General features: G+C 41.0%; 1 protein-coding gene across 13 annotated transcripts in view; it reads left to right on the forward strand.

The window, feature by feature from the left end:
• GPD2 (glycerol-3-phosphate dehydrogenase 2) overlaps positions 1–25,919 on the forward strand; it is a 149,112-nt gene that overhangs the window by 36,809 nt on the left and 86,384 nt on the right. For 12 of the 13 annotated variants that reach the window (XM_072751549.1, XM_025994241.2, XM_072751545.1 and 9 more), the window contains one exon: positions 9,270–9,379. In XM_072751549.1, the coding sequence (XP_072607650.1) occupies positions 9,278–9,379 (102 nt within the window). In that variant the 5' untranslated portion in view covers positions 9,270–9,277. Of the gene's footprint in view, positions 1–8,909; positions 9,013–9,269; positions 9,380–25,919 lie in introns of those variants that run through there. The other variant, XM_072751548.1, reaches the window with a different exon arrangement.

The following is a 25,919-nucleotide window of genomic DNA, read 5'->3' on the forward strand; positions in this document are numbered from 1 at the left end:
ACTTAAAATAGAAAACAAGTTCTCTTGCATGAAGTAATTATAGTTCTTCATGATTTCTAAAAGCCATTCTATGGAAAGCAAATACAATAGAAGTCATTCCATTATGAATTAAACTAAGATCATTTGCATTTAATGAATATAAATCTGTTATTGGCTGACGTGGACTTCATTGATTTCTCGTAATTCTGTAGTGAACCTCACGGAAATAGGAGAGAGGGTCAAATTTGTGACTGTACTACTGTTGTGCACTTTAGAATTGGCAGAAAACATAAAATAGGGAAGTTGCCTTGGAAACACTATTTTTTAAGAAATAAGTCTTACGTAATAAATGAGTACTAGAGTGTGAGCATAGATCCTCGTGTTGCTCCAGAGCCCCCTCCTTCCTTTCTCTGTGTTTTCACTTCAGGCAACTTTGTGAAATAAGTGCTTGACTTGCTTATGGCTTTGCATATTAAGTCAAACAAAAATTACACAACAGAAGGATTCATGTAATAATGTTTGAGACAAGTTTTTGAATAAACAGAAACTTTTAGCTGGCTCATTTTAAATGGTTGTTGACCTTATTTTCTTCTTCTTCTTTTTCTTCTTTGCCTTTTGCTTACATTTCTTAATTTCTGACTCGAGCCCCTGGAGCCAGCTCAGTCCTCTTCTGTGCCAGCTCCTCTTTGTCAAGCTTCCAGGCTCCTTGCCCTCCTTGAGCCTGTGGCATGGTCCTGAGCCAACCTCTTTCTCAGTCATCTGTAGCTGTGTGTTTGCCCCTAGGATGACCTAACTGACCCCAAGGGTCCTGGGGAGACTAGTAGGAGCCTTTAACAAAGCACTTTCTGGCTGGGAGCTATGTGAACCAGTATCAACATAGCATTTGTCTTTCATTTTCTCTTTGATTCCTGATTTTCTCTTTTGTCTTCACTGAAAGCCTCTCCCTTTGTTAAGATTTCCCCCGTCTTTTCCATCTTTTCGGTTAAGCCCTTCTCGCATGGGATTTCCTGGGGAAGTTGATTGGAAATACAGAAATTCCCTTAAGCAGTCTGTGTGAGAGAGGGGGACAAAGCCAGGGTTTGGATGCTGTGCCAGCAATGTGGGACTGTGTTGCTTTAGCTTCCTCATCAGCTACTGTCTGAAGTCTTGGACATCTAGAATCTCAACGTTCATTATATTTCTAACTTTTGTGCTGACTTTTATTTGATTCTCTCATTTATTTTGTTTTATCAAGAAAATACTGTTTTTAGGGACTTAAGAAAAATCTTTCTGCGGGGCCCCTGGGTGGCTCAGTTGGTTAAGCATCTGCCTTGGGCTCAGGTCATGATCCTGGGTCCTGGGATGGAGCCTCGCATGGGGCTCTCCGCTTAGCCTGGAGCCTGCTTCTCCCTCCCCCTCTGCCCTTCCCTCCCGCTGTGTTCTCTCACAAATAAATAAATAAAATCTTTAAGGAAAAGAAAAAAAAAACAAAAACCTTTTTTGCTTTTGATATTCCATTCAGCATATGAACATTTTACAACTCTAGGTGGTCACTGTTACTGCTGTGTTTGTGGCTTTTAGACTATGTATAAATGTAATATTTTACACATACACACGCACATTCATTTCTTTTCATTTGGATAATCTTTTGTGGATAACCCTTGGGTCCATTTCCTATTCAGTCTTGGCCCAAATCTTTTTTGAAAATGTTTAAAGCAACCAAAACAGGACACATTCATTTTCAGTTTATGGACTAGGGCCCCTCTCCAGTTCCAGAGAATGGGCCTGTGATGTTGATTATTTTGTTCGTTTGTGCCTGACAGCTTTCAGAAAGCGTGCTTGAGGGCTGACTCTGTTTCTGTAGGGTTCCCATGTTCGTGCATACAGGCGCCTCTCTGCTTGGCGAGGGGGGATGCATTTACAGGCAGAGTGCTGATCTTTATCCTCACTGGGAAAGAGAAGTTAGCACGTGGTGTGCATTGCTTGCTGCTTATCTGGGCAAGCACCTTATTAGCATGTGCTTGGTGTGCCTGAACTAGGATGTACTTTCTGATAGGGAGGTATATAAAACATTCGATATATCATGGATTGGAATAATAAAGGATTTACTTTGTTGAAATGTGTCTAATTCAAAGCTGCCCAGAAATCTTGACGTTTACAGTTAGAACTGGGCTGCTGGTTGGGAAGGTGCTTTTGTGCTCACTTCTTCTTTCATTTTGTGGTGGACTTGCTGCCAAGTTCCATGATTATAGTAGACTTCTTTTGAGATCCGACACCCATATTTTGTAAAATTCACATACCCTTCTCCTTGTAAGTCACTGAATTTGTATGCAGGTGGACCTTGAGGCCTGGTCTTCTGAATAGTGCAGTTGTGCCTTCTGTGGGTTTGAAAAAGTGTCATGACTCAAAATAGATGAGGTGTGGTTTTCCATGCATAGCTACAAGGTAGGTGACTACACAGTTGAAGTGTAAGGAGCTTCGTGCTACTTTTGGACCTGCACATGCTTAAGGAAGGGGCTCAGAGGTGTAGCACAGGCTATAGGCGGTCAGAGGGGTGTGGAACGCCTTTACATCTTGCTACATCTTGCTAGGGAGCACCTGTCCCCCGGACTGCAGAATTACTTTTCTAAAAATGATCTTTCAGCTACAGTACATGCATTCCCCCCACCCCTGCTCATTTAAATGAATGAAGATCGTGGAGAGAGCAAAGGGAATTTCTACACAAGACACCAGAGGATAGGAGAGTTTGTAAAAGTGAAGAGACCCGCAGCTCCTTCCACGTTGGAGTCATAAGTCCATTTGGGTGGGTTTTAGTTTTGTGAAATTCAGAGAGAAGCTAGGTGGTGGGACAGGAAGAGGAGTTTGAGTACTCTGTTTGGAGAACTCAGAGGCCAGGAACTGTGCTCTTGTTCTGGAATAACTTTGTGGGGGTTGCTGAGAGGCCCCTCAGCCTTTCTCAGTGGGTGCCTATTTCTTGTTTTGAAGTCCACAGTGTGTGGGGAAGGTCTCCAGGGGCGTGATTTAAGCTGCAGAGTCGCCTTGCTTCTGGGCGGGAGGAGGCGGACGTGGTGAGCCCCCAGGGCTGTTTGAGACAGGGTTTCCATGTCAAGTCCTTCCCCATCGGAGCGGGCTCCTCAGAGAGCAGCCAGGAATTCGCGTGGCCCGCAGGGAGCTCTTGCAGCTGTCCAGTGGTTCTGGGCGCCACTGAGGCACCAGAGGCCCGAAGCCCCTCGCTCTGAGTCACGGGTGGGTTCCAGACCATCTTTCCGGGCAGTGCTTTCATTTTCTTCAGGTGGATGCCCGGAGGGGGACCACCTGGGGGGTCCATGCCTCACCTATTTTCTCTCTTTAATTTTTATTTATTTATTTATTCATGAGAGACAGACACAGAGGCAGAGCCACAGGCAGAGAGAGAAGCAGGCCCCATGCAGGGAGCCCGATGCGGGACTCGATCCCGGGTCTCCAGGGTCATGCCCTGGGCCGAAGGCGGCGCTAACCGTTGAGCCACCCGGGCTGCCCTCTCTTTAATTTTTTGAGGACCGTCCACACGGCTGTCCCGGAGCGATGTGGGTCCCCTCCCCGGGGCACCCCGCCGGCCTGGGCGTGGGCGCGGCGGGAACCCACGGAGCCTCACTTGCGCCCTGGTGATGAGGCTGAGCGCCTCTCGGGTGCCTGGTGGCCGCTGGAGGTCTTCTTCGGAAAAACGTCCCTTTACTCCCTCAGCCAGGTTTTAGGACTGAACTGTCTGTTTTGCGACTCAGTTGCATGACTTCTTTATGTGTTTTGGATATTGACCCCAACCGGGTCTGTGATGTGCAGCATCCTCTCCCTCCCATTCTGCTGGTTGCCTTTTCACTTTGGGGATGGTTTCCTTTACTGTCAGAAGCTCTTTGGTTTTTTTGTTTTGTTTTGTTTTTTAATTTATTTATGATAGTCACAGAGAGAGAAAGAGAGAGAGAGAGAGAGAGGGGGGCAGAGACACAGGCAGAGGGAGAAGCAGGCTCCATGCACCGGGAGCCCAATGTGGGATTCGATCTCGGGTCTCCAGGATCGTGCCCTGGGCCAAAGGCAGGCGCCAAACTGCTGCGCCACCCAGGGATCCCCCAAGCTCTTTGGTTTGACCCAGCGCCACTTCTTTAGTTTCGCTTTTGTTGCCTGTGCTTTCAGTGTCAAATCCAAAAAAATCATCGCTAAGACCGGTGCCAAGTAGCTTACCCTCCATGGTTTTTTTTTTTTTTTCCAGAAGTATTATGGTTTCAGGTCTTATATTTAAATCTTTAATCCATTTTAAGTTTGTTTTGGAACATGGTATAAGGTAATGGTTCCCTCCCTCCTTTCCTTCTTTCTTTTCTTTCCCTTGCCTACGGCTGTCCAGTTTTACCTACATCATTTACTGGAAAGACTGTCCTTTCCCTGTTGTGTATGCTTGGCTCCTTTGTTGAAAATTAATTGACATGGGTTTATTTCTGGGTTCTCTATTGATCTACAAGTCTGTTTTTAGTGCCAACAAGTTTTCAGTACCAATACCATACTCTTGAATAATATACCTTTGAAATGTAGTTTGAAATGGGGACTTGTGATGCTTCCAGCCTTGTTCTTCTTTTCTTAAGATTGCTAGTCAGGGTCTTTTGCCTATCAGAGTATTAACACTCAATATGGCACATCTAGTTATAATATAGAGTTGTAAAACTTTGATGTTTAATTCACCAAATTGTAAGCACCTTGAGTGCAATTGATAAACTCACAGATGTATTTATTTAGTTTAGTACCTTTTTGTTCAGGGTTGTTTAGTTGGGCTGGTGTTCCCCTGCCAATAATTGGAGGACTGGTGCTTCTCTGTGCAAGTGTGGGAGCTGGTCCTGAGTCCATGTACATACAACTTAAGTCATGGGGGCAGCCCGGGTGGCTCAGCGGTTTAGCGCTGGGAGACCAGGGATCGAGTCCCACGTCAGGCTCCCTGCATGGAGCCTGCTTCTCCCTCTTCCTGTGTCTCTGCCTCTCTCTGTCTCTCTCATGAATAAACACATAAAATCTTAAAAAACAAAAACAAAAACAACTTAAGTCATGGGCCCTTAGACATGGACATCAGCTGTAAGAACTAAGCTGATTGTGGGGTATGTGGGTGGCTCAGTTGGTTAAGTGTCCGACTCTTGGTTTCAGCACAGGTCATGATCTCAGGGGTTTGAGATTGAGCCCCTCGTCGGGCTCTGGGCTCAGCAGGGAGTCTGCTTGGGATTGTCTGTCCTCCCTGTCCCTGCTCACTCTCTCTCTTTCTCTCTCTCTAAAATAAATAAGTAAATGAATAAAATCTTAAAAAAATAAGCTAATTTTATTTCTGGATGATTTTTCTACCTCTAGTTTCTGACACTTTTAGTTACAAAAGGTAAAGATTTATCCATATTCCCAGTTGCAGTTTTGCTTAGCTGGAAGCAACGTTTCCTCTTTGTAAGCATCGTGAAAACTTTTCTCCTTATGATGGGATGTAAGTGGATACAAATAGTTCACAGCATATGGTTTATATTTATCTGGTTTTAAATTTCTGTTGTTCAGTCGTAAAACAGTGTTCTTACATTACCATAGATATTTTGTCAGAGGTTTCTTCACTGACTTAGGGAAACCCTAAAGCCAAGGAATGTACACATGAGGGGAGTGTTTGAGAACAGGACCCTCTTTTAGGAATAACAGCGAAACATGGCATGGCCTTTGGGGAAAAGTTGCTATTTTGAGAGCAAAAGGCAGGGTAGAACCAATCGGTGGTTAGGAGTATAGACTAAGTAGTGGTTTTCTCACTTACTAGTCAGTGACTTTGGGCAAATCCCTTACCCGTTCTGAACCACAACTGCCTCTTTTATGAAATTAGAGTGATATGAGGGTGATATGAGCTGATGTATGTAGAATCGAAAGCACAGTGCCTATTACCTAGCAAATACTCAATAAATGTCAACTATCAGTATTTTAACATTGATGATGGTGATGATGATGATGATCATCATCATCTTAGCAGAGACGGTTGAAATTGATTTTGTGCTTTTGTTTTTGAATTACTTGTTTTTTTAATTTATTTTTATTTTTTATTGGAGCTCAATTTGCCAACATATAGTACCGCAACCAGTGCTCATCCCGTCAAGCGCCCCCCTCAGTGCCCGCCACCCAGTCACCCCCACGCCCCACCCACCTCCCCTTCCACCACCTCTTGTTTGTTCCCCAGAGTTAGGAGTCTCTCATGTTCTGTCTCCCTCACTGATATTTTCACTCATTTTCTCTCCTTCCCCCTTTATTCCCTTTCACTATTTTTTATATTCCCTGAATGAATGAGACCATATGTTTGTCGTTCTCTGATTGACTTACTTCACTCAGCATAATACCCTCTAGTTCCATCCACATCGAAGCAAATGGTGGGTATTCGTCATTTCTAATGGCTGAGTAATATTCCATTGTATGTTTTTGAATTACTTGTAAGAGTGATTACATTACAACTAGCTGGGTGGTCTTACGGTGGGTTTGATCTCAATAGAAATAACGATCCCCTAAGCATGGGCTATTTTATGAAAGTACTGGGAAAGAGAAACTCTTTATTGATTATCGTTAATATGACTGCTAACTCCACAAAATAATGTATTAATGCAGTTTTTTTTTTATTAGTATTAGTGGCTCATTGAGAAAACCCATGAAAATATCTCCCTTAGTGAGGTTTGGTTTCAGAAATGAAATTGAAGCACTATAATAAGTTGAGCAGGGAATGCAGGAACCTACACAATTGGAAAAACTAACCCCAAACTGAAGTGGCTGAGTGAACACCTCTGCTGAGATGCTTTCCTTGACTGTGTTATATAACATCCCTCAGCTGGCTTTGTTGATGTGTGGTATTCTTTGTGAGGTCATCAATGACATTATCAACAATTCAGAAGTAATGATACTGAGTTAAAGTCCATCAGCTACAAAATTCACATCCAGGACACCACCGGGCTGCTGTCTATATGGGGTGGGCACAAGCATTGTTTAGGTAAATAAAACTAGGTCTCTATTCTCTGTCCCTCATTGTCAGGGGAACCCCGTTAGCCTGGAGATGCTGTCTCTGGACTGCTAGGGTTTCTACTGTTGTGTGATAGGCAACCCATATGAACATACGCAAAAGTACGAGGGAGGGTGATGGTGGGGTATGACAAATGAGTGCCTTGCAAGTTGGCTTAGTTGAGATTTTCAGTATCAGAACAATCTTGGATGTAAAGTTTTCCTTAGGGTAGACTGAATGATGAATGGACGCCCATAGCCATCATATTGGCATACTGATTATTGTGCATCACTTGGGAAAGAGGGCACCTTTCTCTACCTCCAGCAGTAGAGAAACATGCATGTGAAATATTTTTCTGGTGAGAATCTTTTTTTAAAAAAATATTTATTTACTCATGAGAGACACACACATACAGAGAGGCAGAGACACAGGCAGAGGGAGAAGCACGCTCCATGCAGGGAGCCTGATGTGGACTTGATCCCGGGACTCGGGGATCGTGACCTGAGCCGAAGGTAGGCGCTAAACCGCTGAGCCACCCAGGTGCCCCTCTGGTGAGAATCTTAATAGAAAAGATGAGTCTTAGAATTTATTAGTCCGTCAGAAGGAGTATGGTCAGAGGAAAAAATAAATTTTTCAGAAATGCCAACTTTTATTTTAGTATATAATTTATAGGATTCCAAAATGAATTTTCTATGAAATCACAGTTACCAACTGCACTGAAATTCTTTGATTTAGTGTAGTTATGCTAATGGATTCTATTCATCCTATATGGACCTGAACATTTTGAATGTATCCTAATTTACATTGAGATACTAGATGTTCTTTAGTATCCTAGGTTAAAACTGACTTCATATTAAATACTTTCCTGAGTCATGAGATACTTGTAGAGTATAAGGCATGTTGTCTAGACAGGTCTGACCTCCACCCATTCAGGAAAATAGGGTAGTGGCTTCCCTGTAATATGTGGCTGTGACAGCTGCTACGGTGAATGAAAAGTCTCAGGCAGGTCACATTGCTCAATATCAACTCTAAGTTAGAACTCTTTTTTTTTTTTTTTTTTTAAGATCACATGGTTTTATCTTTTTTTGTTTAGCAAAATAAAAGCTGGCAAGGGTTCTTTTGGTGGAATTTTCATCTTGATGCACTTTTGTTGTGTGGTGTTTCTAAAAAATTAAAGGATATTGAAGCCATCAAAAAAACTTCTATTTCAAGATGAGAAGAAAGTCAAGAGCTAACACAATGCAAGATTTTATTTAGAAATATATAGCAAGGGGCTCCTGTGTGTCTCAGTTAAGCATCTGACTTCCTCTTGGGTCATGATCTCGGGGTTGCCCTCCACCTGCTTATGATTCTCTTTCTCCCTCTCCTTTTGCACCGCCCTTCCTCACCGCCCCCCTTTTCTTTTAAGATTTTATTTGACAGTTGAGAGAGAGTGAAGGCGTGTCCGCGTGTGGGAGCAGGCCCGGGAGGGGCCACTGCCGGGCTCCCGGAGCCGGGCTCCTGACCTGAGCCACCCAGGTGCCCCCCTCACCTTGTCTGTCTGAAAAAAACTGAAAACAGAAACCAGAGTGCTGGATATGGAGAGTTGCCCCTTGAAATTGACGTGCTGTGCAACCCTGACTAGAAGAAAACTTTTTTTTTTTTTTTAATTAAGTTCCCTTAATGACAGGAATTCTAGCTGTCACTAGGAATTATCTTTTGTCGCTTTGTGAAAGGATCAAGGCACGGTCTGCTTGACTTCTTATCTGTCAAGTGTAGATTGTTCTGAGGAATGCACCTGTGTTGGCTCCCTCCTGAGAGCTTCGATGGGAGGGGAGAGGCCAGGCAGGGAGTTGAACCACGGCGTGAATTGCACCTGTGCCAGAGCACCTGCAGGAACCACGAGGCCCGCTGTCTCCACTAGCCGCAGATCCCCCCCCCCCCCCGCCCCCATTTCCTTGTGGAGGGGATTAGCAGTTGAACAGATTTGCAAGTACAGCCTGCAGTTTCGTGAGATACACAATACCATTTCTTTTCATAAGGCTCTCTTGACTTTATGCTGTGTCAGTATCTTCAGTTGTCTCTTCATTTGCTTTTCTTTCTGTAATTCCTGTTGGAAGGTCACTTTTATGTGGTCAGTTCCCTTGTCTCTGTTTTTTTTTTTCTTATGTTTTTTGGCCCATGATAACTTCCTTGTTTTATGTTTTGTTTTCTAGCTTAATATTGGTTCAGAATCTTGCAAGGTCTCTTTTTATGATGGGGATTGTTATCTGATCAAAATCCTAATTCACTTCTGTTTCCTTTTTGTTTTTCTTTGTAGGCTAAGAAATGGCATTTCAGAAAGCAGTGAAAGGGACTATTCTTGTTGGAGGAGGTGCTCTTGCAAGTGTTCTAGGCCTCTCTCAATTTGCTCATTACAGAAGGAAGCAAGTAAGTAATTATGCATGTTTTGATTATAATATGAAACTTCTATCTGTTAAAGAACTGCATATGGGGCGTGTGTACGTTTGTTTAGAAATTACTGTCTCCACTTGATCTGAAAGACAGTAATTTGGAGTACTACCTTAATGATCCTTGAGAACTGTGTGTATATCATTTTTTAAAAAGTAAATTTCTTTACCAGAAAGCATTACATTATTTAGCTTCTGTTTTGGCTCTCTGGTTTTAAAAGAGTGCCTCATTTCCAAAGGCCAGGGTTTGTTCATTTAGACTTTCCTTCTCTAATTCATCCAAATGTCTGGGTACCTTCTGTGTTCCTGCCAAGAGTTTGTCTTATTAGAAGGCAGGCAGGCATCTGAGAAAGGAAATGGAACAGAGCCTATACAAAAGGCCCAACTTTGAATCTTGGTTTTATTTCTTAAAGATTTACTTGTGTATGTAGTATTACTTTATAGTGGATAACATTTTTAGTGGGAGAAAGCCATGAAATGAGATTGGTATGAAGTTTCCAGATCATTTAAAGTACTCAGTTTATTTTCACTCCCCCCCCCCCACCTTTGCACTACAACTATACCGAATTGATGCCAGAAAATAATTTTGGTGACTGGTTTTGTTCTTTTTAGGCTTGAAATGCTGGCAGGCACCTCTGATGTTAGTATTATAGTCTCCTGGTCTCCCTTACCCATGTCACTAGGGCATTTTATGATACCAGCTCCGTGGTGTATTCCTGATTCAAAGACGGAGGTAAAAGAATTTGGGAAGCTGTATGCAGCTGGACTATCTATTAACTACTTATTTTTTCCATTTTTGTGAGAGCCTTTAGGCCATGGCTTGCCTTGCACATGTTTTTTTTTCTTTGTGCTCCAAGGCAGTGGGACTAGCCACATTGCTTGGAGTTCTAGATCCTGAGTGAGAAATACCAGTTTCTTTTTTTTTTTTTTTTAAAGGTTTTATTTATTTATTTACGAGAGACACAGAAAGAGAGACAGGCAGAGACATAGGCAGAGGGAGAAGCAGGCTCCCTGCAGGGATCACAACCTGAGCCAAAGGCAGATGCTCACCCACTGAGCCACCCAGGTGCCCCAAGAAATACTACTTTAAAAACACATATTGGGAAGAATCAATTTGCTGGCTTATCATTAAAAAAAGAAAAAAGAAAGAAAAGTGGCTCATTTTTAATGCTTCTTCCCAAAGATGGAGGGATTTGAATAGGTCGTGTTAGTCTTTTTCATCTTTCCCTCTGAGCACATGGCGCTTAAAGTTTCCCCAGGTGTATATCATACTTTCAGGTATTATTAATCGACTGCCTTGCTATATAAAGCTCATCCTCGCTCGTGTACTGTTCCTTTAAAAATAGTGCCTCGGTTGCTTAAAAGTAAATGTGAAAAGATGCTGCTCCTGCTGAGGCTATTTCAGAAGGTGCAGGCCTGTCTGGGACATGGCTTCAGTGGACTGGGTTACTTCTGCCCTCTTCACCAGGGCTGTCTGAAATGACACTGGCAAGTGCCGGCGCCAGAGGTCATAATATCTAATCTGATGAGTTGTTGCTAAACTGGCACATGGTTTAGGTCTGTTAACCGTAGCAAGCATTTTCTACTTCAGAGTTTATAACTTTGTACTGAGGTCATACTGTTTCATATGGTTGGTTTGATTTTTCCTTAATTTCACATGATAAGCAGCTGATAACAGTCTCTAATAATCATGTCAGGGGTGAATTTTAGTAAAATCCAGGCAAAACAAGGATCTTTTGCTTTCTGGGTCATTTTGCCATTTTCTCCTTCCTAGGTTAGATATCCTGATGACCCTAATAGCCACGTGAAACAGATACCAGCAGTTTCAAGTCATTTATAATTTTAATCTGACAAGTTCTTTTGAGAAAAATCACCATAGGCATATTCAATCAATGACTTGCATAAGACATTCATCCGAGAGTGTGCATTCTTCTGTGGTTGGTGATTCCTGTCCCTTGAAGCTGCTGCTGTGAGCATATTTTGGGTAGCACATTGGGATGTAGCCCTGGGGATTAGCAAAAAAGAGAGAAGGGAAGTGAGGGGGAAGAGAGGACAACTCATTTGAGCCATGGACGTAAAATGACCAGAGGCCTCAGCTGTCCTCTCTTAGAAAATATCTGCCAATCAGGGCCATTCCGGGGGACTTTTCAATGGTCAAGAAAAATCTGCCCTTTGATACCCATTATTTGGCTATGTTTTATAGAAGCTGGGTCCTAAATGTGACCAGGCGTGCTCCATTTTTCTGCAAAGCGATGCTTAGAGTATTGACTTGCGTTTTTATGTTTTTTTTTTTCCAGTTTTCTAAGAAGATTCTAACTAATAAACTGTCCTCCTTTAAGAGTAGGTTGGTGTTGAAAGTCCAAGATACTGACGTAGTAGAAAGCCATCTGTCGAGTTCAAGTTCAGGCACATTTTGCTGGCATTCCTGCACTGGTCCCTAGAGCTTGTGCTCATTTGATATTCTGAGCACGAAGCTTCCTTCCTAAAATACAGGCAGGGATTGTATTCTAAATACAAACGAGTTGACTCTGAAAGTCGGTCAATTGTTAAAGCATATTTGACTGAAGAGACATTGCGATGTGTAAGCATTTAGGTGCCACATCAGCCCACACAAAACCTTTAAAATCAATTCTACAGTTAAATTAGCTTGTATTTACAAGGAGGATAATAGAAGAAGAGGTATTATGTATATGTTTTTTTCTTTTATTAAACAGGAAGCACTATGAAATTAAATAAGATGTTCACTTACCTTTTACCAAATTGCTTGAATAAAAGACATCTCTGGAGAGTCTAGCATTTCTGGAGACTGGTTAGGGGTTACAGGTAATAGCAATGATTGTTTGGTCTCATGTCATAGTATGGCTTTCCTGCATACAAGCATATTATTAAATTTACATTTTGTTTTTCAGTGATCAGTAGTGTCCATTGTTGATTCAAGGGAAGCACAGAGATTTTTTTCTTTTCAGATAAATCAGAGTTAGAAGAGATGGCCTAAGGAGATATTGTTGGTATTATTATTGTTATTATTTTCTTTCGGAGCTGGAGCAACCTAAATTTTCCTATTCCACTGAGGACGCTGATGGGGGAGAAGAGATGAATGTTGGCTGACTTGTTTTTCACTGTGTCCACCTGCAAGAAAGGAGATTTGAGGCCACAAATGTCATCCACTTTCTAGGCTCCCTTTGGTTACATGGGTAGGGTTTTTTTGCATAGCCTTGGAGAGGCCTCCTATTCATTTCATTTTCCTCCTCCTTTTATTTTCTCACCTACAGTAGGTGATTACACTTCCACAGTCTTCTTGATTTTCCTCTCCCCAGGCTATATGCCACGGACCAAGGGGCTGAGTAGTGGATATAAGCACAGTGGGTATATACCACCTTCTTAAATCCCACCAGGCATGTGGCAAGCAAACATCTCTGTGGTGGTGTGCAAGATTTTTGAGAGCAAGTTATTTGTCATTCACTATTTAGTATAGGTTGGTTTAATAATAATTTTAATTGGGGGCATCTGGGTGAGTCAGTGGTTGAGCATCTGCCTTTGGCCCAGGGCGTGACTCCGGGGTCCTGGGATCAAGTCCCACATCGGGCTCCCCGGAGGGACCCTGCTTCTCCCTCTGCCTGTGTCTCGGCCTCTGTGTGTGTGTCTTATGAATAAATAAATAAAATCTAAAAAAAAAAAAATTTAATTGGAAGGGACTTGGAGGACATCCAGCCTTCTTCTTGGGACGGGATGCTCTTTGAGTGATTTCCTCATATCTAGTGAAATGGAAGTGTCATTTCATGGAGGAGTCTTCCTTTTCTAATTTCAAGCTGGTGAGAGAAGTGGATGGAGAGGAAAGTTAAAATGAAGAGAGAGGGCCTTGTGTGCTTTCAGAGCCAGTAAACCTTATTGAGGAGCGGAAGTGGAGAGTGTTAAAGCTAGGGCTGTGTGAAGATTCCTCAGGTAGGTGGGAGGAATGCGGGTGGCTGGTGGAATGGGGACACAAACAGTGTGGGTGTACAAAGATTTCACTGAGGGTTGCCCCAGGCTTTTGTCTTCCATTATAGACCAAAGGCACTTTTTGAAACTTTTTTTTTTTTTAACTCAACGTTTATTTCATACCTTCTAGGTCTAACTGGAAACACTGGTGTGATAGTGTGGGCTTCTTTTTTAACCCCAGTGGTGTGGCTGATGTAACAAAGATCTATTTAGGTCTGAGAGTGGGCCCTCTCACGTAACACATGCTTGGTTTGTTTCTTCCATTACCCACTCTGAAGGTATGGTGGGCTTTGTGAGCCAACTCTGAGGTGAGGCCTGAAAACCACTGAGAGCTTTCTCAAAGCCCGGATGTGAAAGTTCTCTTCTTTTTTTTTTTTTTTTTTTGTACCCTACAAAGGCAGGGAATGAGCTTCAGGTTAGGGAATCAAGATCTCTTTTCAGTTTGAGGAGTGATTGTATTAGAATTGGGTAATTCAGAGATTCTCATTGATCCAATTCCCTTCCACTCATCAGTGATATAACATAAAGGATGAGAGTATGATCTTGGCAAAGATTGCCTGCATCTAACACATAGATCTACTGAAGAGCTAAGAGGCCAAGGACAATTTTCTTAAACCCTTTGGACCTCATTTTCCTCTGTCTGTAAGCTAGGGAGAGTAGTGTTACTTCCCTCATAGGAATGCTGAAGAGCAATAAAGCCTGCAAAAGTTTCTGGAACATAGTAAGGTCTCAAGAAGTGTGAGCTAGTATTAGATTCCCAGGTGATAAGAATATAAAGTGTGGTTATGAGTTGCAGAAAAGTTGCTCTTGTCACTGGTGATCCTTGGATTCAGGGTTACGTTGTTAAGACTTTGAGATCAGCAGCACTGGTATGTCCATCCTCTGCAGTTGCAGGAGAATGGCCAGAAACCAGGTATACAACACCTGCTGTTTTCTCTTTGCCTTGCTTCCTGATCTGATGATGAGCCAATACTCAGGTGGACAATCCTGGTTATTAAACTCCTTTTCTGTAGCAAGTAATAAATTACTTGAAGTTCCAATTGTTTCTCTTTTTCTACTTAGGTTTTTACGAGTTATGGCAGACTAGAATTATATGGCTGATATGTTTCTAAAAAGTTACGTGAATACGTGTTTTTGATAAATTAATTTTATATAGTACAATGTTATTTGTTGGAATTGCATGGTGTGAAGCATTTTAAAAAACAAACCGTATTTTTAAAAGGGTGATTTTTAAAAAATTCTCTTGTATCATTTTAGCTTGAAGTGGAATGTAGTTAGACTTATTATTTTCCAAAGCCAATGATGTAGTAGTAGTAATTATTGACAGGATCTTCATGCTTTGCAAAATAGCTTCTCACTTTTGTAAGAGACAGCAATTTACTACACTTGTGAGTGGCTTACTAAGTACTAGAATTCACTCTGTTTTGTGTATGAATTAAGGAAACATGAAAAAAATGATAGTGGTGATGTGTTAGGTGAGTTGAATTACAGGTAAAACTGTATTACCTTTGTTGCTAGTATCATCAAAACTCAGAAGGAAAAATGCATATGCTAATGAGAGGCAAAGTGATGCATGAATAATTAAAATCCATAGGAATTTTGAGAACATTGTTTTAACTTGTAATTTCAGCCTCTTCTCAATACATTATTTGTAAGAGATTCTAATAAAGCAGAGCTTTTTCATTGGTAATACTAATGACTCAAAGTACAAAAGATACGATTGGAGAAGGAATAAAAATAGAATAATCACCTCTAGTGAATCTAAGATCCTCTTTGGGATTTATTTCAGTGGACCCCCACCCCCAAATGAACAGATATTTAGCTTCCTGAATTCATCTGTCACACAGGTGTGTGGGGGAGTTTGGTGGGCCTGTTAATGTGCACAGGTTATGAAAGTTTTCAAAACTCCAGTTCCTTTACGAAGTAAGTTTACTGTCGTTGACTCAGGCTTTTTCCCGCAGCCAAGCACTAAGTCAATATATTCAAGCCAGTGATCACAGTACCTGACATAAGGCAGGTCTTCAGTATTTTCCCTTCCCCTGATATAGGATGGGGACATTTGAAAGAGACCTAGCCCTGTTAGGCATAATAAGGATGCCATTACACTAGATTTCTCTCCATAGCAGAGCTTTTGGTTGGCAAAATGTGGCTTATATTAACTGCCAGACAGAGAAACTGGTAGAGGATAGGGAAGCATGAATTTCAGATGAATATCTGTTGAAGAGAACTAACAGTCATAAGCAAATGCTGGTGAAGGATGTAGAGCAACAGGTACCCTCATTCACTGCTGGTGAGAACACAAAATGGTATAGCTACTTTGAAAGACAGTTGGGCTTTTTTTTTTTTTTTTTTTTTACAAAACTACACATATTCTTACCATATGATCCAGCAATCGCTCTCATTGGTGTTTATCCAAAAGACTTGAAAACTATGTTCACACGAAAATCTGCACAGGGATGTTTATAATAGTTTTATGCATAATTGCTAAAACTTGGAGGCAACCAAGATGTCCTTCAGTAGGTGAGTGGATAAATAAACGGTGATGCATCCAGACAACGGACTATTATTATTCAGCACCAAAAGGAAATGAGCTATCATGCCATGAAGAGACAGGGAAAAAAAAAATGATAATGGAAGAACTCCACTAGGGAGTTCTCCAGAACTGCTGGAGACAGTGAAACGATCAGTGGTTGCCTGGGGTGTGGGGGAGATGATGAGGGGGCGTAGAGGGTTCTTAGGGCAAAGAAACCACCCTGTATGCTAGTATAGTGGTGGCTCTGTGTCATTATGCATTTGTCCAACCCCGTAAAACATACAACAGCAAGAGAGGAACTCTTAAGTAAGTTATTGACTTTGGGTGATTGTGTCAGTGTAGGTTCGTTCGTGGTATAAAATGTGCCATTCTGGAGAACGATGGTGGTGAAGGACATGTATGTCTGGGGGCAGGAGGTATGTGGAAAACCCCTGGATCTTCCTCTCAATTTTGTAGTAAACTCAAAACTGCTAAGAAAAAAAAAAAAAGCCTTAAAATACACAAATACATAAATACAACATGTAGAGCACATAGGAGGACATGATGTCAATTAGGAAAATTTAAATTCTAAAAATTTCACTCATATTGCTTTTCAGTCGTATCTTTGATTGGATGTAACTAATGCTTAGTCATTATCTCTAAGAATTTTACCTCAGTTATAAATATTCTACTGGTTCCTAAGCTAAAGAGTATATGTGGGTTTGAAATCAATATAAATCTTCCTGAGCACTGATGGAGCTGAAATTATTACATGCCACGTCTGCTTTATGCTTACCAGATTGCTTTTAACTTTGTGAGTCAATTCCAGCCAGCAGACTTGTTTGTTCTAAGTAAATAATCTTCCATCTCCAGAGGCATTTTTCATAAGTTCATAAACAGCCTTTTTCTTAAAAAAAATATTATGAAGTTCTGGAATAGCAACTGTTCTTAGACAGTTTTTGTTACTGTTGATGTTGGTGTTTAGGTGGGGAACTATCGTGTTAGATACCATATGAAGAATGCAAATGAAGGAGAAGGGACTCGTGATTAAGTAACAGGTTGAAGAGCTGCTGACTTCAGCACTGTGTCAGATATAAAGGTAGAAATGTCTCTGCATTGAGGTTTCGTGGAGCTTGTGTTTAGGGATCTGTCCTTCTGGAGCTTTAGATGTATGACTTTATTTTTCTGTAAATGATGGGCCCTAAAAACTCTGCATGGACTATATGCAGGGTAGGTGAGCTGTGAGTCTTGGGTTGTAATGGTAAACATATCCCATAATTTTGTATTAATTTGAGCATACTAATTGATGTAATAACTCCCAAAGCTCATGGGGTTCTCACCATGAAGGTTTATTTTATTTATTTGTTTACTTATTTAATTTATTTGTTTATTTAAGATTTTATTTATTTATTCAAGAAAGACACAGAGGGAAAGAGGCAGAGGCACAGGCAGAGGGAAAAGCAGGCTCCATGGAGGGAGCTTGATGCGGAACTTGATCCCAGGCCCCGGGGGTCACCACCTGAATCAAAGGCAGACATCAACTACTGAGCTGCCCAGGTGTCCCAAAGGTCTGTTTCTTGCTCACAGTACAGTTCAATGAAGATAGGTGGGGGACCTGTTTTTTGCAATCACTGGGGGGGTCTGTGTCTCTTTATTCTGGTGGCTTTGGTATATTATAGGGCTTTTTGACCCCCTGGATCATTTTTAGCCAATTCTAAGGGAGGGTGGGAAATGCAATCCAGTGGTGTTCTTTGGAGGAAGAGAAAAAGTTTAAGCATCCAGCCATTATATCTGCGTCCTGACTTGAGTTTGTAATCCAGTTGACGAATGAGCTGCATTTCTTTTGATAAGAGTTTTATTGTTAGAGTTTATGCCAAAGACTATACCATTCACTTGCTACTTTTATGTAGAACCCTTGCATAGATTCCTGGAAAAACTATTTTTCTCCTAGAAACACAACTAAATATGTTGGGGCTGTGTCTGATATCTAAAGCTTGATGAGGATTCTGAACACACTATATTTTCCATAAGACCAGTTTGAACTATTCTTAACTACTCTATATGGTTAACCGTTTCTTCAGAGGCATGTTTCATCAAGAGCACTAAAATTATGCAGACAGAGCTGGAAATGTTCTTTGAAGAGCATCCTATCATCTTCCTTATAATTTTGGTTTTTATTTAACACTTAGCTCCCAAAGTGGGGCCATGGCAATATCTTTGAGTTATAACTCACATCAGGCCTTCGAGGAGTTTGTGATGCTATTTTATTGCTGGCATACAAAATCAGCGAGGTTAACTGTACTGCTAGAGGTCACACAGTGAGTCAACGACTGAGCTATGATTAGCGTTGACAGCTGGTGAGCTTCTAGGCTGTTGCTAACAGAGCAACATTGACATTCATTCTGATTTGACTTTGCATTTCATTTTCAACTATTTATTCATTTTGAGGCCTCTTTAAGAAACTTTTTAGGGATATTGTAGGACCGAACAAACTTTCTCTAAATGCTTTGGGGAGAGTCCTTTAGCTCTCTTTCTTCCCAGCTTAATAGTTAAATTATGTTTATGTGCAGAAGGCTTCCTGTAGGTAGAGTTTTGGCAAATTAAGAAGAAAATAGATGCTTTAAGTTGAGTTAGGCAGTGTTAATTTTACTCACTTCCTTTATTTTGTAAATTGTGGTCTTTCAACAAAGAAGTTCTGAGATCTAATTATATGCTCGTGAGTACAAATAGAAATGTTAAAAAAAAAAGTATATTTTTGAAGAAATAATTCACAGAGAAATGGAAAGTGTGCATCCTAAATTTGACCTATAACTATTTTTGAACATCAAGCTGAACTGTAGCCGAGGGCCATCTGGATTGTCAAGTTTGGAAATTTTTATTTACCTGCAAGCAAGGGGAGGATGAACCCCCTATATCTGCTTCCAGGTGTATGTGTTAGGGAAGTTTCTAAGGAAGAGTGCTATTTCATAGAACTTGACTGCACAGTGTGGCTGGCCACAGTCTCTAGGACTTCTGAGTTCACTGATGGTCATTATAACAGCTCCCTGCACTGCTGGTGCTGGAGAGGCTGACGGATCGAGGGGCCTAGGTAACCTACATAAATAGGCAAAGAGAGCCTAGCACAGCTGAAGTCATGGGATGTGGAGTCAAACCTGGGATCAAATTCTGATTCTCTCAGTTACTTGCATTAGGAATAACTGAACTCACTTTCCTTGGTGGCCAAAGGAAGCCTCCATTCTGTGGTAATGATGAAACCTATAGGAGCTAGCTCATTAGAGTGTGGGGACTAGTAGCAACCAATCAAGCCCCAGTGCCGCCTCTTCCCCCTCTGGCCTCCCTGAGCTCAGGCGTCTTCTCCAGAGTGATACCAAGTTGAGATACCTCCAAATATATAATTTCTGAAATATTTATTTGCAAACCAATGAAACACACCCCCCAAACCTCAGATCATTAGTCAATTATGATGTGAGTTTATCTGAAGTAGATTTACACAGATCCAAGGCGCTTTCCCTCTTTTTCAGCTATAAAAAAGGTTTACAGTTTAATAGTTTGGATATATCACGATTGCTATTCTCAAAGAGCTTGTGTGATTCCTCAAATGAATCGCAGCCACTTAAAGGCCAGACAGCATCTTCAGGGTGAACTGGAGCTCTCTGCTGTCACCCCAGAAGGAAGGACTTGTTTTCTCTTCTCTGGGCCCCAGTGTAGGTGACAGTCCAGCCATTAGCAACTGTTCCTACAGAGGAATAGTAGGTCCCTCACCAAGGATGTTCACAAGTGAGAAATGTTGCTTACTGTCATGTAAGTACAAGAAAAAAACATCATTGTTTAGAATCACAAAGTGATTTGGGAGGTGAAGGCCATTAGAACACACTAAGATTCACTGTAAGGAGTTGCAGGTCACACCTTCTTTCCAGGGAAATAAAAATATTGTTGATCTTTTTCAGTGACAACAGAACATGAAGCGATTTCCCTTAAATCTAGCAGTTACATTACTAATATGTGATTGAATCACATGAGATGGGAGACAGTGAGAGTGATAGTTGCAGGATGAAGTGATTTGCATGAAAGCCTACTTTGTACTCCAATTATTACTATACATGATTACAGGACAACCTGGTTGTTAATTGCCTGTGGTCTTTAAATATGCACTTCTTTCAGAAATAGACACTAATTATTAGATCTTGTTTTCGGTCTCACCTGAAGTTGCAAATGTCTAGGATTTTTTTTTTAATTTGCAAGTCTAATGGGGTACAGACATTGTAAAAACTGATCACCTTCTGAATCCTGTTCTCTGAGATATAAGCTCTCAAAGATTATGAACTTGGCTTTCGGTTCTCTGTAGCTGTTCATAGGTACCAATCTCTTGACAAAAACTACAGGTTTACTCTCAGAATCCTGAAAGAATTTGGGGCCCCTGGGTGGCTCAGTGGATAAGCGTCTGCCTTCGGCTTAGGTTGTGATCCTGGAGTCCTGGGATCCAGCCCTATGTTGTGCTCCCTGCTCAGTGGGGAGTCTGCTTCTCCCTCTCCCTGTGCTATTACTCCTGCTTGTGCTCTCTCTCTCTGTGTCTCACTCACTCTGTCTCAAATAAATACAATTAAAAAAAAAAAAAGAATTCTGAAGGAATTTTATCTTTTTAAAATGTAGATGAACATTTGCTTACAAGTTTTTAAAAAATGCCTACTTACTCATAGACCATCATAATTAAATATGAGAAATAATAACATCAAAGTAATATTAAATATTCTCCTAATTCCACCAGGATAAGAATTTTTTCTTAGGTAGTAGGGGTTGGAATTCTTGGTCTCTCCTTTCTTTTGGCTTCAATAGCTGAATTATTCAATCTTGAATCATAGTATTGGGCTTGTCCTGTCTTTAGGCCAGGGTCAGCAAACTTCTATGCCTGCAGCGGCCAGACTGGGTGAGATAAAACCTGTGAAACCAGTGAGCGGGAGCCCCCGACTAACAAGAACATACAGTCCCTGCCTAGGGCAGAAGCTGCTGTGCAGTTGCAGCAGATTTATCTCAGAAATCCTCATTTTTATATAAAATATAGCAACTTTTAAGTATTGGATGTGTAACTCCTGTTTTTAAGAAAGTAGTGTGCAGAGCAAAGAAATACATTAATTAGCATGACTTCTGGTTTTAGCACATGCTATTCCCACTTCCTTTCCTGTCATTGTTATGCATCTAATGCCTCTTGGTCTTTTTTGACTTGCTGCAGCTATAATTTCCAGGAAGCCCTCTCAGGTCTGGATTAAGCATGCTTTTTGTGACTCTTTGTAGCCTCTTTATCTTAATTTTGCCCGTTAAGCAATATTATGATTGACTCTTCATCTTTTCGTTTTGTCCTCCAGTCTGTAGACTTCCCGAGGACCTCTAATACCTACTGATTGGACGAGTTAGTGATTGTGGGTCAGGTGTCTTGTCGAGACACCGGAGTTTTGGTCTCTTAGGTGATTTGGGGTATGTTGCCATTCCAAGGTTTCTCCCAGAATCTCTGGGTCAATCTTTTAACGGGACCTACCTCCCAGATTCCTGCTTAATCAAACTGCCTTCGGAAGAGCTGGCCTGGGGAAGTTTGGAGCACAAATACCTCTGCTCTTAAAGCACGTTATTACCTTGCCGCCGCAGTTGTTTCTGGCTGCTTTCCCTTCTGTATTTGCTGTCAGCCAGTATATTCTAAGGAAGGTAGAGTGCAGAAGTGTTTTTGAGACTCAAAGCCATATGAAGCCATATGAGTCTTTCTCTTGACATAATTGTAAGTAGGGCCTTAGGCTGTGTTTACTGCCTCTAAAATAAACTTGGTGCTTAGCTTCTCAGTTGCAACACTTCCCAGCTTTTATGGGAAAAATATACACAAAAATAAAATGTGGTTTTAAATGTAGTGTCAGAAATTAAATAAATTACCCTCAATAGTGCTGTATCTTTAAAAAAATTTTTTTTTGGAATAACTATTCAGAAAAGCATCCACAACAAAACCATACCAAAAAAACCAAAAACTTTCTGCGTTTGGTAACTGGTGATATCTCATCCTATCATAGCTGATAAGTTTGTCTCTTTATTTTTTTCTCACACTACACATCATCTGTGTGGTGTAGCAATATAAAACGTCGTCTGTGGACAGACTGCGGAGGTGCAGTGCCCGGCTCTTCCATACAGGAGCTACGTTAATCATGGGCCAGTTACTTAGCTCTTCTTTGTGTCAATTACTTGTTATGTTAAAGTGGAGATCACAATGCTACTTACCTTATAGGGTTATTGTGGGGATTCAATGAGTAGAAAAAAGTAAAATGTTTTTAATCGGGCCTGACACATAAATACTATATACGTATTTGTTCTTTTTTAAAATTGAAAAATAAGTGACATATAGTGTTAGTTTCAGGTTTACAGCATAGTGATTCAGTATTTATATGCATTATAAAATGGTCACCACAGTAAGTGTGATTACCATCCATCACCATACAAAGTTGTTGCACTATTATTGACTATATTCCCTGTGCTATACATTGCATCCCTGTGTCTTATTTATTTTATAACTGGAGGATCATACCTCTTAATCCCCTTCATCCCTTTTGCCCATCTCTCCTATACTCCTTCCTTCTGGCAACCATCAGTTTGTTTTCTGTATCTAGGATTCTTTTTCTGTTTTGATTGTTCATTTGTTTTGTTTTTTAGATTCATATAGTATTTGTCTGTGACTTATTTCACTTAGCACAGTATCCTCATACTCCATCTATTTTGGCACAAATGGTAAGATTTCAGTCTTTCTATGGCTGTGTGTGTGTGTGTGTGTGATAGGTATACATGTCACGTTATTATTGTTATCAATTCAACTAGTGTTTTCATTTTCTTCAGGTAAATACCCAGAAATGGGATTGCTGGATCATATGATACTTGTTTCTTTTCATTATTTAAGAAACCTCCTTACTGTTTTCCATGGGGGCTGCACCAATTTATATTCCCTACAGTAGTGTATGAGGGTTCCCTTTTCTCCACATCCTTGACAACACTTATTATTTCTTGTATTTTTTTTAAAGCATTTGTTTATTTTAAAGGGGTGGTGCAAAGGCAGAAGGAGAGAGAGAATCTTTTTTTTTTTTTTTAATTTATTTTTTTTTAAATTTTTTTTATTATTATTTATTTATGATAGTCACAGAGAGAGAGAGAGAGAGGCAGAGACACAGGCAGAGGGAGAAGCAGGCTCCATGCACCGGGAGCCCGATGCGGGATTCGATCCTGGGTCTCCAGGATCGCGCCCTGGGCCAAAGGCAGGCGCCAAACCGCTGCGCCACCCAGGGATCCCGGAGAGAGAGAATCTTAAGCAGGCTCCATGCCCGGTGTGGAGCCAGACACAGGGCTTGATCTTACAACCCTGAGATCATGACCTGAGCCAAAATCAAGAGTCGGACACTTACCTGACTGAACCACCCAGGCTCCCCAACAAATTTATTTATTTCTTTTTTAAGTAGGCTCCCTGCTAGCAGTGGAGCCCAATGTGGGGCCTGAACTCACAACCTTGAGATTAAGACCTGAGCTGAAATCAATAGTCAGATGCTTAAGCGACTGAGCTACACAGGTGCCCCTTACATTTTTTGATACTAGCCATTCTGACAAGAATCACGTATCACATTGTGTTTTTTTTTTTTAAATCTTTTTTTTTTTTTTAATTTTTATTTATTTATGATAGTCACACACAGAGAGAGAGAGAGGCAGAGACACAGGCAGAGGGAGAAGCAGTCTCCATGCACCGGGAGCCTGACGTGGGATTCGATCCCGGGTCTCCAGGATCGCGCCCTGGGCCAAAGGCAGGCGCCAAACCGCTGCGCCACCCAGGGATCCCTCACATTGTGGTTTTGATTTACATTTCCCAGATGGTTAGTGATGTTGAGCATCTTTTCATGTGCATCTCGGCTATCTACTTGTCTACTTACTTTTTTTAAAGTCAAGTTTATTGAGGTATAATTTGCATTATATATATTATATATATATTATAATTCATCCTTTATAATATACAGTGCTATTAGTTTTGTCAAGTACATATAGTCATATAACCACCACCATAGTAAAGAGAGAGGATATTTCTATCCTTCTTAAAATTTCTCTCATGTGCTTTGTAGCCAGTGTTTCCCTCACCCTGTCCCCAGACTCTGATGATCACTGATCTGTTTTTCAACCCCATGCTTTTGCTTTTACAGAAGATTACATAAATTGAATCATGTCATATATAGACTTCGGAGTCTGTCTTCTTTCATTTAGCCCAGGGACTGGCACATTTTTCTGTAAATGCCCAGGTAGTAAATGTTTTAGGTTTGCAGGCCATTACATTGCTGTTGCAACTTCTCCACTTTGCTATATTACAGTTTTGGACTACCCCTGAATGATTGGGTGTGTCTATGTTCTAATAAAATTTGGTTTATTAAAACAGATGGCAGCCAGATTTGGATGGAAAACCGTAATTCGCTGACCCTTAACTTAGCAGAACGTATGTGCGATCCATTAATGTTGTCAGGTCTATCAGTGCTCTGTTTTTTTTTTATTGCCAATTATTGTTCCATTGCATAACTACACCACAGTTTGTTTACTCATTCGGCAGTTATAAATAAAGCCACTGTAAACATCTGCAATAGGTTTTTGTGTGAACACAGCTTTTGATTTCTCTTGAGTAATTATCTAGGAAAGGATTACTGGCTTGTATGGTAAGTGTCTGTTTACTTTTATAGGAAACTCAGGTCTTCCAAAATGGCTGTCTCATTTTGCATTTCCACCAGTAATATAAGAGCTTTCCAATTGTGTTGTATCTTCACCTGCACTTGGTATTGTCCTTTTTTTTTTTTTTTGGTTAAGTTCAACCTGCTCTAAAAGACTAAAGAATCTTCGAAACTAGAGTAAAGTTGCTTCCTATAACCTAACTTACACTGGAAGCTCTTGAAGGTTTTTACACAAGGAAATGATGTTACTTGGGTTTTAAAATGACCACCCCAGCTGCAGTATGGAGACTGACTTGGAGGTAGGCGTGGTGAGTATGTAAGGACCAGTGGGAAGATATTGTCTTAGTACAGGGGAAAGGGGACATATCTTGACTGGGAAGGGGCAGTGAAGATGAAGTGACTGGGCCTGAGACTTTTTTAGGAGGTGGAGTTGTTAGTACTCAGTGATTGATCAGATATGGGACATAAGGGAGTGGCACAAGCAACTAGATGCAAAAAGGCACCTTCCCTGATGAACACTGACAGGGAAAGTGTTTGAATTTTGAAATATACCAAATGGAGGTGCCAAGTAGGTAGTTTGATATCTGGGTTCTAGAATAGCGGAGCAAAACTGGAAGTCAGTATTGTATAAAGTTACATGACCATATGGAGGTAGAAGAAATTCTCTAGGGTTTCTCTAGAGAGAGGCCTAAGAGGAATCTTAGTGTTTAATGTTGAGGAGTAGAGGAACCTCCAGAAGAAACTAGGAGAGAGTGGTTAAGAGAGACTAGGAAGACAGAGAGCTCAGCTCAGACAGTTATCTCCCAGATGCCAAGGTGAGTGAACAGAAAGTTGTGTGCTGAGGTGACAGCTAACATGAGGGATAAACCATGCTGACTGGATTTCGCAGCGAAGTGGACATGAGTCAGTTGTGGTGGTGGTGGTGGTGGTGCTATGTATGTGAAAATGCAGATTAGAATGAATTGAGGAGTTGGTTGAGTGAGTAGGAGGTGATGCAGTAGAAAAAGCAAGGGTATACAGGACTTTCCAGAATTTTTAGGATGGTAAGAGGCATTTTTTTATCGTTAAATTGAGATGGGATAGAGTGTACTGGGAGGAGGATGAGACAGGGGACAAAGATGGAGAAAGAGTGTAGTCTGTGGAAAGAGAAACCCATAAGACATGAGGGGTGCCCATCAGCATACTTGCTGAGAAAGAAATTCAGTTTAATTTAATATTCCTAGTTATGACCTGTTAGCAGAGTAGGCCAGGGGCCTTTTAGTATTACCAAGTTCTAATAACTTACATCATGATATAGTCCTTAAATTTATTTCTTG

Source organism: Vulpes vulpes, chromosome 3, assembly GCF_048418805.1.
Source record: "Vulpes vulpes isolate BD-2025 chromosome 3, VulVul3, whole genome shotgun sequence".
Classification (NCBI taxonomy): Eukaryota; Metazoa; Chordata; class Mammalia; order Carnivora; family Canidae; genus Vulpes; species Vulpes vulpes.